Source organism: Macaca mulatta, chromosome 11, assembly GCF_049350105.2.
Source record: "Macaca mulatta isolate MMU2019108-1 chromosome 11, T2T-MMU8v2.0, whole genome shotgun sequence".
In the NCBI taxonomy this organism is placed as follows: domain Eukaryota; kingdom Metazoa; phylum Chordata; class Mammalia; order Primates; family Cercopithecidae; genus Macaca; species Macaca mulatta.
The window spans coordinates 20847529-20859816 of record NC_133416.1 but is presented as its reverse complement, the minus strand read 5'-3'; the positions used below and the strand labels follow the sequence as shown (position 1 = coordinate 20859816).

The 12288-nt window shown below is 34.4% G+C and overlaps 1 protein-coding gene across 9 annotated transcripts in view; it reads right to left on the bottom strand.

Moving 5' to 3' along the window:
- Positions 1-12288, bottom strand: part of PIK3C2G (phosphatidylinositol-4-phosphate 3-kinase catalytic subunit type 2 gamma) — a 423460-nt gene that overhangs the window by 252703 nt on the left and 158469 nt on the right. For all 9 annotated transcript variants that reach the window (XM_028829285.2, XM_028829284.2, XM_028829283.2 and 6 more), the window contains one exon: positions 10153-10341. In XM_028829285.2, coding sequence (XP_028685118.2) covers positions 10153-10341 — 189 coding nt within the window. The remainder of the gene's footprint in view (positions 1-10152; positions 10342-12288) is intronic.

The following is a 12288-nucleotide window of genomic DNA, read 5'->3' as shown; positions in this document are numbered from 1 at the left end:
CTGTTCTAGTGATAGAGTTCTAACGAGATCTGGTTGTTTAAAGTGTGTGGCACCTCTCCCCATCTCTTTTCCTCCTGCCCAGCCATGTGAAGGTGTGCCTGCTTCCCCTTTGTCTTCTGCCATGGCTGTAAGTTTCCTGAGGCCTCCCCAGTCATGGTTCCTGTATAGCCTACAAAACCATGAGACAACCAAACCCCTTTTCTTTATAAATTACTCAGTCTCAGGCATTTCTTTATAGCAATGTGAGAACAGACTAATACATCTTTGAAACATCTCTTTTTCACAGCCCCTTCCCATTCAATTCTGCCGTTTTCACTTCCATTTTCTCATTCTGTTCATTTAATTACATCATTGCTGCCACCCTCCTAGGATGACTGCCATTCTCTGACACCTGAACTACTTCCATTGCTTCCTAACAGGAAGCTTATTTTTATTTATTCATTTTTTTTTAAAATTATACTTTAAGTTCTGGGGTACACGTGCAGAACAGGCAAGTTTGTTACATAGGTATACGCATGCCATGGTGGTTTGCTGCATCCATTAACCCGTCATCTACATTAGGTATTTCTCCTAATGCTATCCCTCCCCTACCCCCACACTCCCCAACAGGCCCTGTTGTGTGATGTTCCCCTCCCTGCGTCCATGTGTTCTCATTATTCAACCCCCACTTACAGTGAGAACACATGGGGTTTGGTTTTCTATTCTCATGTTAGTTTGCTGAGAATGATGATTTCCAGCTTCATCCATGTCCCTGCAAAGGACATAAACTCATCCTTTTTTATGGCTGCATAGTATTCCATGGTGTATATGTGCCTCATTTTCTTTATCTAGTCTATCATTGATGGGCATTTGGGTTGGTTCCAAGTCTTTGCTATTGTGAACAGTGCTGCAATAAACATACATGTGCATATGTCTTTATAATAGAATGATTTATAAGCCTTCGAGTATTACCCAGTAAATGATTTCTGGGTCAAATGGTATTTCTAGTTCTAGATCCTTAAGGAATTGCCACATTGTCTTCCATAAAGGTTGAACTAATTTACACTCCCACCTACAGTATAAATGCATTCCTATTTTCCACATCCTCTCCAGCATGTGTTGTTTCCTGACTTTTTAATGATTGCCATTCTAACTGGCATGAGATGGTATCTCATTGTGCTTTTGATTTGCATGTCTCTAATGACAAGTGATGATGAGCTTTTTTTCATATGTTTGTTGGCTGCATAAATGTCTTCTTTTGGGAAGTCTCTGTTCATATCCTTCACCTACATTTTGATGGGGCTGTTTGCTTTTTTCTTTAAATTTGTTAAAGTTCTTTGTAAATTCTGGATATTAGCCCTTTGTCACATGGATAATTGCAAAATTTTTCTCCCATTCTGTAGGTTGCCTGTTCACTCTGATGATAGTTTCTTTTGCTGTGCAGAAGCTCTTTAGTTTAATTAGATCCCATTTGTCTATTTTGGCATTTGTTAAAGACAATCCTAAGCAAAAAACAAAGTTGGAGGCATCATGCTACCTGACTTCAAACTATAGTACAAGCCTACCATAACAAAAACAGCATGGTACTGGTACCAAAACAGATATAAAAACCAATGGAACAGAACAGAGGCCTCAGAAATAACGCCACACATCTACAACCATCTGATCTTTGACAAAGCTGACACAAACAACAATGGGAAAGGATTCCCTATTATTTAATAAATGGTGTTGGGAAAACTGGCTAGCCATATCCAGAAAGCTAAAACTGGATCCCTTCTTTACACTTTATACAAAAATTAACTCAACATAGATTAAAGACTTAACCATAAGACCTAAAACCATAAAATCCCTAGAAGAAAACCTAGGCAATACCATTCAGGACGTAGTCGTGGGTAAAGAGTTCTTGGAAGCTCATTTATTTTTGCTTTCCTCACCAAATCTATACTTTACTCTGAAACCAGAGTGATCTTTAAGAGATGCAAATCTGTTCAAAATATTCTGTTACTTAGAATCATTTATGCCTTACTGTTGCTACTAGTATAAAGGCCAATTTGTCTAACTTGGTCCTGCTTTAGAAGTCCTCAACACGGTCTTCTAGTTTGACCTTCAAATGTCAGTTCATCTTAAATCATACACTCCTCCCCTGGACTTCAGCTATACTGTCTCTCTTCCAGTTTCCTAAGTGCAGTTCCTGTCTCAAGACTTAGTTATATTTAAGTTCTTCTTCGCAGAAAATCATTCTCTTACTCTTTCCCTTTTGTCAGTTCATTCCCACTTATCCTTTAGATTTGAGCTCGAATATAACTTCCTTAGGGAAGACTTTTCCCCTTTGAAGAAAGGTCTGGTTCTTTTGTTGTATGTTATCATAGGATTATGTAGCCTTTATTCAAAGTTGTGATAACAACTGTTGTTTTACACTCATAATTTGGTAATGGCCTATTATCTACCTCCAGAAAATTGCAAGACCATGAATAAAGATCATGTTTCTATTTGCTAGTTTCAGGACCTAGCAAAGTGCCTAAGGTGAGTAGGCCATCAATACACATGTATTGAATACATGAATAAACAAATGGGTTTCAATGTCTTCATCTGTAAAATGGAGATCAGTAAAATGGAGGAAATAGATGTTGGGACTAATAGTAAGGAGGTTTTTCTGTATTTCAAGTCATATATTGTAAAGTGTTTTGTAAATTATGCCCTTCAATTATAAAATATTATTAAGATGCTAACGTTTTATCATGTAAGTTTCGACAAGTGTATTTAAGTCATTTATGTTTAATAGAAATTAAATATTTCTCATGAACTTATTTATATTTAACATTTGGCAAAGAAAGAACCTGAAAGCTCGAACTTCTCTTTAAAATGTAATTATAATGAAGGATTGGTGATGATAAGAATGTTTGGTAGCATTGATTGAATGCTCTCATATGTACCTTACCTTATTTGTTCCAGACAAGAACCCTAGGAGGTACATAATATTACTCTCTGTTTTAAAGTTAAATAAACTTTTCCAAGGTCATTCAAGGAATAACTGGCAGAACCAGATAGGTCTGATTTCAAAGCTTATGTTATCAACTGTGAAATCTGGAAATAACTCAAGAACCTCCAAAAGCATACAAAGACAAAATACGTATCTTTGTGTTTATATAACTCCACCTTCCTCATTCTCACCTTCACTCTTTCTTGATAGGGAATACTGACATTTCCACATTTTTCTCTTCTATATCCACACTTATCTATAATTGTATTCATATTTTTCCTTCCCTCTCACTTGATAGGAAGAAGTTACACTCTTGTCCTTGGATAAAATTCTTGCTTGCACTTTTGTTCCAGGCTGTTGGCTGTTAGTGTCATCCCCTTTTGCTACTTCACCTATCCATCTCTTTTCTGATCTTCCCTTCAAATATCCTTCCTTTCACCTTGTAAGCATGCTGGAAGCTCTTTTATTTAAAAAGGGATACAAACCCCAAACATCAAACGTCTTTTTCTGATCACTTCCAACTTTAGCTATCTTTTTGCCTTTATTGTCAATTCTATTCCAAGAGGCACCATTTATATCTCTCCTATTCCTTTTCAGGAACTTGAAGTATGGAATCTAACTTCACTATTAAAATATGACCCAGTAATCTCATTTCTGAATATATATCCAAATGAAGTAAAATTAATATATCAAAGAGATATCTGTGCCCCATATTCATTTAATCATTTACAATAGCCAAGATATAGAAGCAAACTTAGTGTCCATTAAAGGATGAATGGATAATGACACAGTGGTATATACACACAATGTAATACTGTTCATCCTTTAAAAGAAGGAAGTTCTGTTATTTATGACAGCATGAATGAATCTGGAGGACATTATGCTAAGTGTAAAAAGCCAGGTACAGAAACACAAATATTTTAAAAATCTCACTTACATGTGGAATCTTAAAAGATCAATGTTATAAAAATAGAGTAGAAAGGTGGTTACCAGAGGCTTTGGGGAGAGGAGAAATGGAAAGAGAGGAGATTGTGGTCAAAGGGTACAAAGTTTCATTAGCTTGGAAGAGTAAGTTTCTGTGATCTGTTGCGCTGCATGGAGACCAGAGTTAATAACAATGTATCATATATTTTGAAATTACTAAACACACATTTTTAACATTCTAAACACAAAAATAAGTTTGTGAGATGATGACTTTGCTAATTAGCTTTATTTAATCTTTCTACCATGTATATATAGATCAAAAGATTACATTGTACCACCTAAATATATACAATTATTATGTCAATTAAAACTAAATTTAAAAAACTGCTCTCATTGATATCATCAGTGACTACCTGATTTCCAAATTCATTGATCTGTTTTTAGACCTAATTCTATTTAATACTTCTTTAAAGCCTTCGAAAATCTTTTTCAAGAGTTCTAAGATACCACCCTTTTCTGGATCTCCTGCAACCTTTTGGTCAGTTTTTTTCGTTTTATTTTCCTGGTTTTTCTTGCTTTGCACTGCCCTTAAAATGTTGCTGTTCTCCCGGGGAAGCAGAGGTTGCAGTGAGCCGAGATCGCGGCACTGCACTCTAACCTGGGAGACAGAGCAAGACTCCATCTCAACAACAACAACAACAAAAGTTGCTGTTCTCCAGAGTTCCATCTCTGGCCTCTTGCTGTACTTCCTCTCTATAGCTACACACAGTAGCTGTTACACATCCTCTACTTCCGTAGCTTCAACTACTGTCTGAAAGCCAACAACTCCCACATTGTTTTTCAAGTTTTGATTTCTCTGCAAAGATTCAGACCTGTATACACAACTGCATACCGGGCATCTTCTTCTATGTGTCCCATGGGTTTTTAAAAATGTGACATATCCAGAATAGAACTTTCCAACGTTCAACACACACAATTTGCTCCTTCATCTAAAACTCTTATCTTGGTGAATGATGCAATTACCTATCAAGTTTCTCAGGTCTGTAAGCTTGAAATCTTCCTTATTTCTTCTCTCTTTTTCAATTTCCTCTGAAACGTCTCTCAAATCTGCTTTGTGGGTTCCTACTGCTTAGTTAGACTTCTTAGTTCAGTCCCAGACCATTTTTCAAATGGATTATTTCAATATCTATCATCTATCTAATATTCTTTCTCTCATTTTCTTCTTTTTTCAATCTATTCTTTACACTGATCCCAGATTTATGCACATATAACATAAATCTGATTTTATGACTCCTGTTCTTAACAAAATTCCATGGTCTGCCATAATAAGTTCATAGTACCTATCTGGCTCAACCAGGCCTGAAACAATCTAAATTGAACCGCCCTTTTCAACTTTGTTTCCTGATATAATTCTCTTCTAATGTTATATAAAACGACTCACTGTTTTCTGAACCTCTATAACCATGCACACATTAGTCCTCCTTCTTGGAATGTCATTTCCCCACTTCCCCACTCAGAATATTCCTATGAATATTTCAAGTCAGAATCCAATTTCTTTGTGAACTTCTCCTTACTTTCTCTGAAAGAATTTTCCTCTCTCTCTTCTGGGCTCGTAGAGCACTTAATACTTATTTTGGTGATGGTACAGAGCACATTGCGTGGTGACCTCTAGCTTGAGTCTCTCCCTATAAATTGTACCTTGTTTAGAGACAGTCACTATGGCTTATTCCTCTACCTCTTTGATTCAGTGCCTACCAGTTTGTCTGTACACATATTTTTGTTCAATAAATAAATGGAAAAGATACACCATCATTCATAATTTAATTATGCAGTCAAAAGTGGGAGTTTTAACTGCCTCCCTATGCCATATTCCATTCTTTCTATTTACAATGTTAGTAAACAATAGCCTCATTATAAATTAAATGTACAATAAAGAATACAATGGTTTGGAGGAAAAAAATATTTTGGAAATATTTTTCCAAGGAACCTAATTTTGGAAGCTAAGGCACTGTCTGTTAAATATTGCTTTTCTTCTTGCAAAACAATAATTTTACATCATGTGGGATGGCAAGTTCTCGTACCTTGTCAAATTTTTTATTTAAGCTTCTGATATAATCCTCTGATGCCAATTCAAAGTTGCTATTTTTAAATGAATACTTTCCTTGAACTGACTTTTAATTCCTTGGGTATTTTTTGCTTGTTATTAGCAGTTGAATAGTTGTGCCTGTGCATCAGGGTTCAGGAAAATAGCTACCATCTGCCAAGAACCACAGACCTTAGCCCTTGGTCTCTGTTTTCCTGACAGCACCGCCTTCTCTAATGGAAGTTACCAGTACCCAGGGAGCTCTCTGCTGGCACTCAGTAGTAGAAATATTAACACCGTATGGCCCATCCTAGGTAAATTAAATTTCATCATGTCTCTTGCTAAAAATAAACTAAAAGGAGATGGTGAACCTTTGGACAGATTAAGTAAATAGCAATATTAAAAACTCTCCAAACTGGAAATGGAGCACACCAGTCCTCAAGAGGTTAAACCATTTAAAAAATAGATTGCTCAAAGGAGGAAAAATATAGATCTCTCAAGAACTCACTCTGACAACTCACTTAATAAGCACATACTGTTTGTTCTCAGAAAAGTCAGCTTTTTAATTTAGAGGAGTTGAAAGGTTCATTTCTGGAAACAGCTTGTCCTCAAGCTTTTTAATAGTTCAGTAAAACTGAGAGTGGGAGTGGGAGGATGAGTACAATGGAAATACTCCAACCTTTTCATTGACCTTACTTGGTGCATGATAAGAAACTTTCCAGGGTGTAAATAAATCAGGATTCTACTAAGTTCCCTGAATGAAGTTTAATAAACACCCTCTACTTTAAAATCAGTCCCCATAACCTCTAAAAATCTGATTATTCAGGAAAAAAGAAACTACACAGTGAAGTAGAAACATCCACGCATGACCGAGATAGCTAAGTGCTCCTACTTACAATTTTAAAAAACTGTTTAAGATAGCCAAGATATTTCATATGTAAATAGCCTAGCATGTTTATGCAGGAAGGCTTTAAGCAGAATGGTTCAGATTATAAGCTCTCATGAATGCCTGGATTTGACTCCCAGGTTTTCAACTTACAGGGCACTTAGGGCAACGAAACCTGTATAGGCCTCAGTTTCCTCATATGTAAAATGGGAATAATAATAATATTTCCATCATAGGGTTATTATGGATGTTAATATGAGATAGTACTAAGGGGCACTAAGTAAAAATTTTATCTGGACATGTAAAACATTGAACGAGCCAAATAGATTTTGAAGATCTGTTTAGATAAAGAAGACTTACGAAGCATAATTCTGTTTAGTTATCAGGGATCAGAGAATATTGACGTTCATCCAGCTAATCCTCTTATTTTATAAGTGAGTAAACAGAGCAGTATTACAATCTTCATTCTATTAAAGATTTTTCTAAAAAATATTCCATGAACTTTAAACTTTAGTAAGTTATCTTGTTAGAAAATTATTCTTGAAAGATATTATAGAGATTCATAGATATTACCTTTACAATTATTTTCTCAAAAATTTTAAACACCTTTACCGAGATATTATTGAAATACCTTACAATCTACCCCATTTAAAGTGCACAATTCAATGTTTTTAGCACGTTTCCAGATTTGTGCAACAATTATATCAATTATAACCACAAAAGGAAACCTCATACATGTTAGCAGTCATTCTCCATTTTCTCCCAACTTGCCCTAGCTCTGAGTTACTGCTAATTTACTTTATGTCTCTACAGTTTTGCCTATTCTGCACATTTCATACAAATGGAATCATACCATATGTGGTCTTCTGTAATTGGCTTCTTCCACTTAGCATAATGCTGTCAAGGTTCATCCAGGTTGTAGCATATATCACTATTCATTCCTTTTTATTGTCAAATAATATTAATCTTGTATGGGTAGATCACATTTTGCATATCTATAGATTAGTTGGTGGATATTTGGATTGTTTCTACTTTTTGGATATTGTGAATAATGCTGTTATAGATATGTGTGCATGAGTTTTTGAGTGGGCATATTTTAAAATTTATCTTGGGTATATACTTAATAGTAAGATTGTTGGGTCATATAGTAACTCTGGATTTAACACTTAAGAAACTGCCACACTGTTTTCCAATCAGCTACATGATTTTGCATTCCCACCAGAGATAAATGAGGTTTCCATTGTCTCTATAGCCTCAACAACACTTTATTTTTTGTCCTTTTTGTATTTTTTGATTATAGCCAGTCCTAGTGAGTATGCTATCTTAGGTGTTAGGTGATTTTCATTTTTATTTCCTTAATGGTTAATGATATTGAGCATATTTTCATGTAAATGTTGGGCATTTGTATATTTTCTTTGGAGAAATGCCCATTCAGATCCTTTGCCCATTTTACAATTGGGTTATTTATCTTTCTGCTTTTGAGTTTTAAGAGTCTTTATATGTTTTGAATAAAATTTCCTTGTCAGATGTTTATTTTCTCTTATTCTGTCAGTTGTAACTGTCACATTTTGAATGAACTCTCTATTAGTTAATCAGTTCAAGAATGACAAAATAATAATTGTGCTAATAGCCCAAGTCTAACTTCAGCAAAACCAGCTAGAGTTTAGCATAATAATTTTACAGATTTTAGCTGTTCTGACATCTAAACCAGAAAAAGGGGTTAGGATTATGTTGGAAATGAGACCTTTTTTCCAAAAGGATATTTAAACACTAGCATGATGAATTATGAATATCCCAATGAAACCAATCCATTGTTAATTACCATATAATTATTTTATTAACTAATGTAACTGTACAAAGTCATGTAGGAGATGAATAGTAATGATAGTGTCCTCAAATTGCTTATAATTTAAATGTTAAACTACTGTACAAATAATAATAATGTATCTAAAAAGTGATTGGTTCAATACTGAGGAATTAATATGTCCTAGGTAATACTAAGCCTTTAGGAAACAGAAACATTGAGACGATCTGTTTTGCCTTGAGTGGCTCTGAGTCAGATGTGAGTGAAAATATACACATTTTACATGTTGCATATAAAGATGTTACCATAAAATGCAATGTATAAAGTAATAGAGCACTGTACTAGTCCAGGAGTGATCAATTCTACACGGCAAGGTCAGAGAAGACCTCACACAAGAAACTTTATAAAAGAAAAAAGTTGCAAGCACAATAATAGAAACAAATATATATATGTATATTCCATTATATATATATATATATATTCCATTATATATACAAAGAAAGAGGTAGGCATCTGAGCACATATCAGTTAATGGAAGAAGCCATAAAACTAATAAAATCTTCAAAGTGAGGAGCATAAAGATAGGATGTAAATTTCGAGATTCAGTGACTGAGAAGCTCGAAAAACCCACTCTCCCCTTTACCCACCGCAGAAGTTTTCTGAAGGACACAAATTAGTAAATAAATCTTTCAAAGTCAATTTAGGTCACATGAAGAAAGTTCTTTATGTAACTAACTCCCTTTCCCACCTTTCTCCTCCTCTCGGGTTCTTGAGAATGGATTCAGAATAGAGCTGGGTTTCACAATTTTTTGCCTGGCTCAAGAGATTGCAGACTTTCTTCATGGCATCAGTGAGCTGATGCTATCAGGACAGACTTAAAATATCTTTTCTTGGCTTTGAATATAAAAGGGAAGCCAAGGAAGACTTGTTTCTTCTGGACCAGAGCCAGCTACCACAGTTATTCCTACAAGTTTCTCTTTAACAAGAAGACATCATTAGCCCTTTCCTGGCGCTCCATGCATTTGATTCTGAGTGAAGATCTCAAGGACATGCAAGGAATATTTTTTTTTCTTTTATTCCTGTCATCGTCATTATCATATTAATTGTACACCTACTTTACACAGGGCATTTTGCTAAACTTTGCATATTTTAATAGTACAAAAAATGATCCTAATTTTTAAAGACGCTTTTTGTCTGAGAGAAGTAGGGATTTTTATTTTTCCCTGTTTAATTAAATTATTTCTGTAAGAACTAGACTCCTCATTTAAGAAACTTCTACCATTTATTATACCACAAGCTGAGGGCAGAAGACATGATTATAACTTAGATTTGTTTAAAATTTATATTCATAGCTTACATTTATCTAAAATTAATATCCATAACTATCAAAATTGAGAACAAACAGAATAGCTATTGAATTAATTATACGGTTCTCTATTTCTCTTCAAGCAAGTTCTTCTCAGTCAGTAATATCATGCTTGTTATGCAATTCCTACCTGGAAGTCAAAAGCCCAAGAGCCTCTAAAGGTTGAGAAAATGTCCATCTTCTCAAAATGGTATGCATTTCTGAAACAGTCCTTTCATCCCATCCAGGGGCACTACCCAGGACTAGAGGAAGGGAGCAGTTTTCATTATTGCAGTAGAAGCGATAAAACCACAAATATCTTTTCTTTTCTTCAGAGAGTCTGAAAAACCAGATTGGAAACAGTAATTTAGTGGAGTTTGCTGCACTAACAAATGTTGCTATAAATATGCAGTACCAAACCTTACTGTACTTCTTTGAATTTTATTTTAGCTTACTTTTAAAAACGTCTTTTACCTTCCTGGGATAGCTTCATAGGTTATTTCATCAGTTTATTTTCCACTAACTTTATTCTTTTGTATTATTATTTTGAAAAAGAAAAAATCAATTCAGATAACTCACATTTATTTTTGTTCACTCTTATTCGTGGTTTTTTTTTTTTTTAATATGTCATTTTGGTTGGCAAAAATCTCTCTCCCCTAGGGAAAACCAAGTTTATCTGAATCCTGTGACACATCCTATTTAGAACAAAGGTAATCAACCATTTACTTTCTTATGTTTTTTTTATTTTTTATTTTTTACAAATTAACTGAGATCCAAGTGGGCCTATGAAAAAAATGGCATATTTTAGTAATGATATTTCTTCATCTCAAAGCAAGTTTTATCAGAGTTCAGAAATCTTTGCTGTTGTTAACTTCAAAAACAAAGATCTCAATTCATCCCTGGATTATGTCTTTAAATGTTCAGAGTTCATGGGAAGTTTGGCGTGAAAATGTCAGTGATGCTAGTTTCTTAGATGCTCAAGTATTTCCCCCTGGAGAGTAGTCTGAAATAAAAGATCTAAATCTAGGACTAGGGCCTTGACTTGCTGACAATTTATCATGTTTTGCTCACACTCCAGTAGAAGTATTCAGAACCACGGTTCAATTGGAGGACAGCTTCCCTCGCACGACAATGGCTTTTGAGCACTCTCTCCTCCAAACTGACACTGAGCTTGAATCTGCTGAAACTCCCAAGAAAGCTAACGAAACATAAAAAAATCTTTTAAAAGTCTATGTCTCTCTACAATTCATGTTAAAGTTTTCCTCATCTGTAAAAAGAAAAGATTGGATTATAGGTGATTTTGAAGGTGCGTTTAGGTTCCTTTCCTTATATTTTGCTACCACCTTTTCCTCGGAAAAAGCCACAGAAGAAAAAATATTCATAGTAAAATTACTTAAACATATTTGCTCAGATTAAATATTTTTCCCCAATACCAAACAATGCTTTCTTTCTTTTTTTTTAGCTCCTTTTGTTAAAGCAAATTCACATTCAAGGACATGCCACAGATTCAGTTCAATAAATTATTACAAATGCATATACCAGATAACAACCACACTCCTTTCAAGATATAAAACAGTTTTTTTCATGTCATCAGAGGCAAGCACTGGTATCATTTCTTTCTATCTCGATAAATATTAACCTTTTAGAACTTCATATAAATGGAATCATAGAGTAAATATGTTTTTATTTATGGCTTCTTTCACTCCATTATATAATGTTTTTGAAATCATCCATATTGGTTGAGTTTGTCAATAGTTAATTCCTTATAATTAATGAATATTATTCCTTTGTGTAATTGTGCCATTATTTAGTTATTCACTCTCCTGTTTGATGGACATTTGGGTTGCTTCCTTTTGGGGGGTATTATGAATAAAAGTGCTATGATCATTTGTGTACAAGTTTTTATATGAATGTATTTTTCATTTCTCCTAGGAAATATCTATGAGAGGAAGGACATGGTTATGTGTTAGGTATTTATCTTTACAAAAAATTGTGAAACTGTTTTCCGAAGTAATTGTAAAATTTTACATTATTGCTTGCAGAGTATGATAGTTCCATTTGTACCATATTCTTGCCAACTCTTGATTTTGTCTGTCTTTATAATGTTATCCATTCTAATGGGTGTATAGTGGTATCTCATTGTGCTTCTAATTTATATTTACTTGGGGTCTAGGCAATTTTTCATATGCTATTTTCTTATATCTTTTGTTGGAGCTCTCTTCTCATGTCTTTTCCCTACTTGTTTGTTTAGATTCATTTGCATGATTTCTTTATATACTCTGGATAC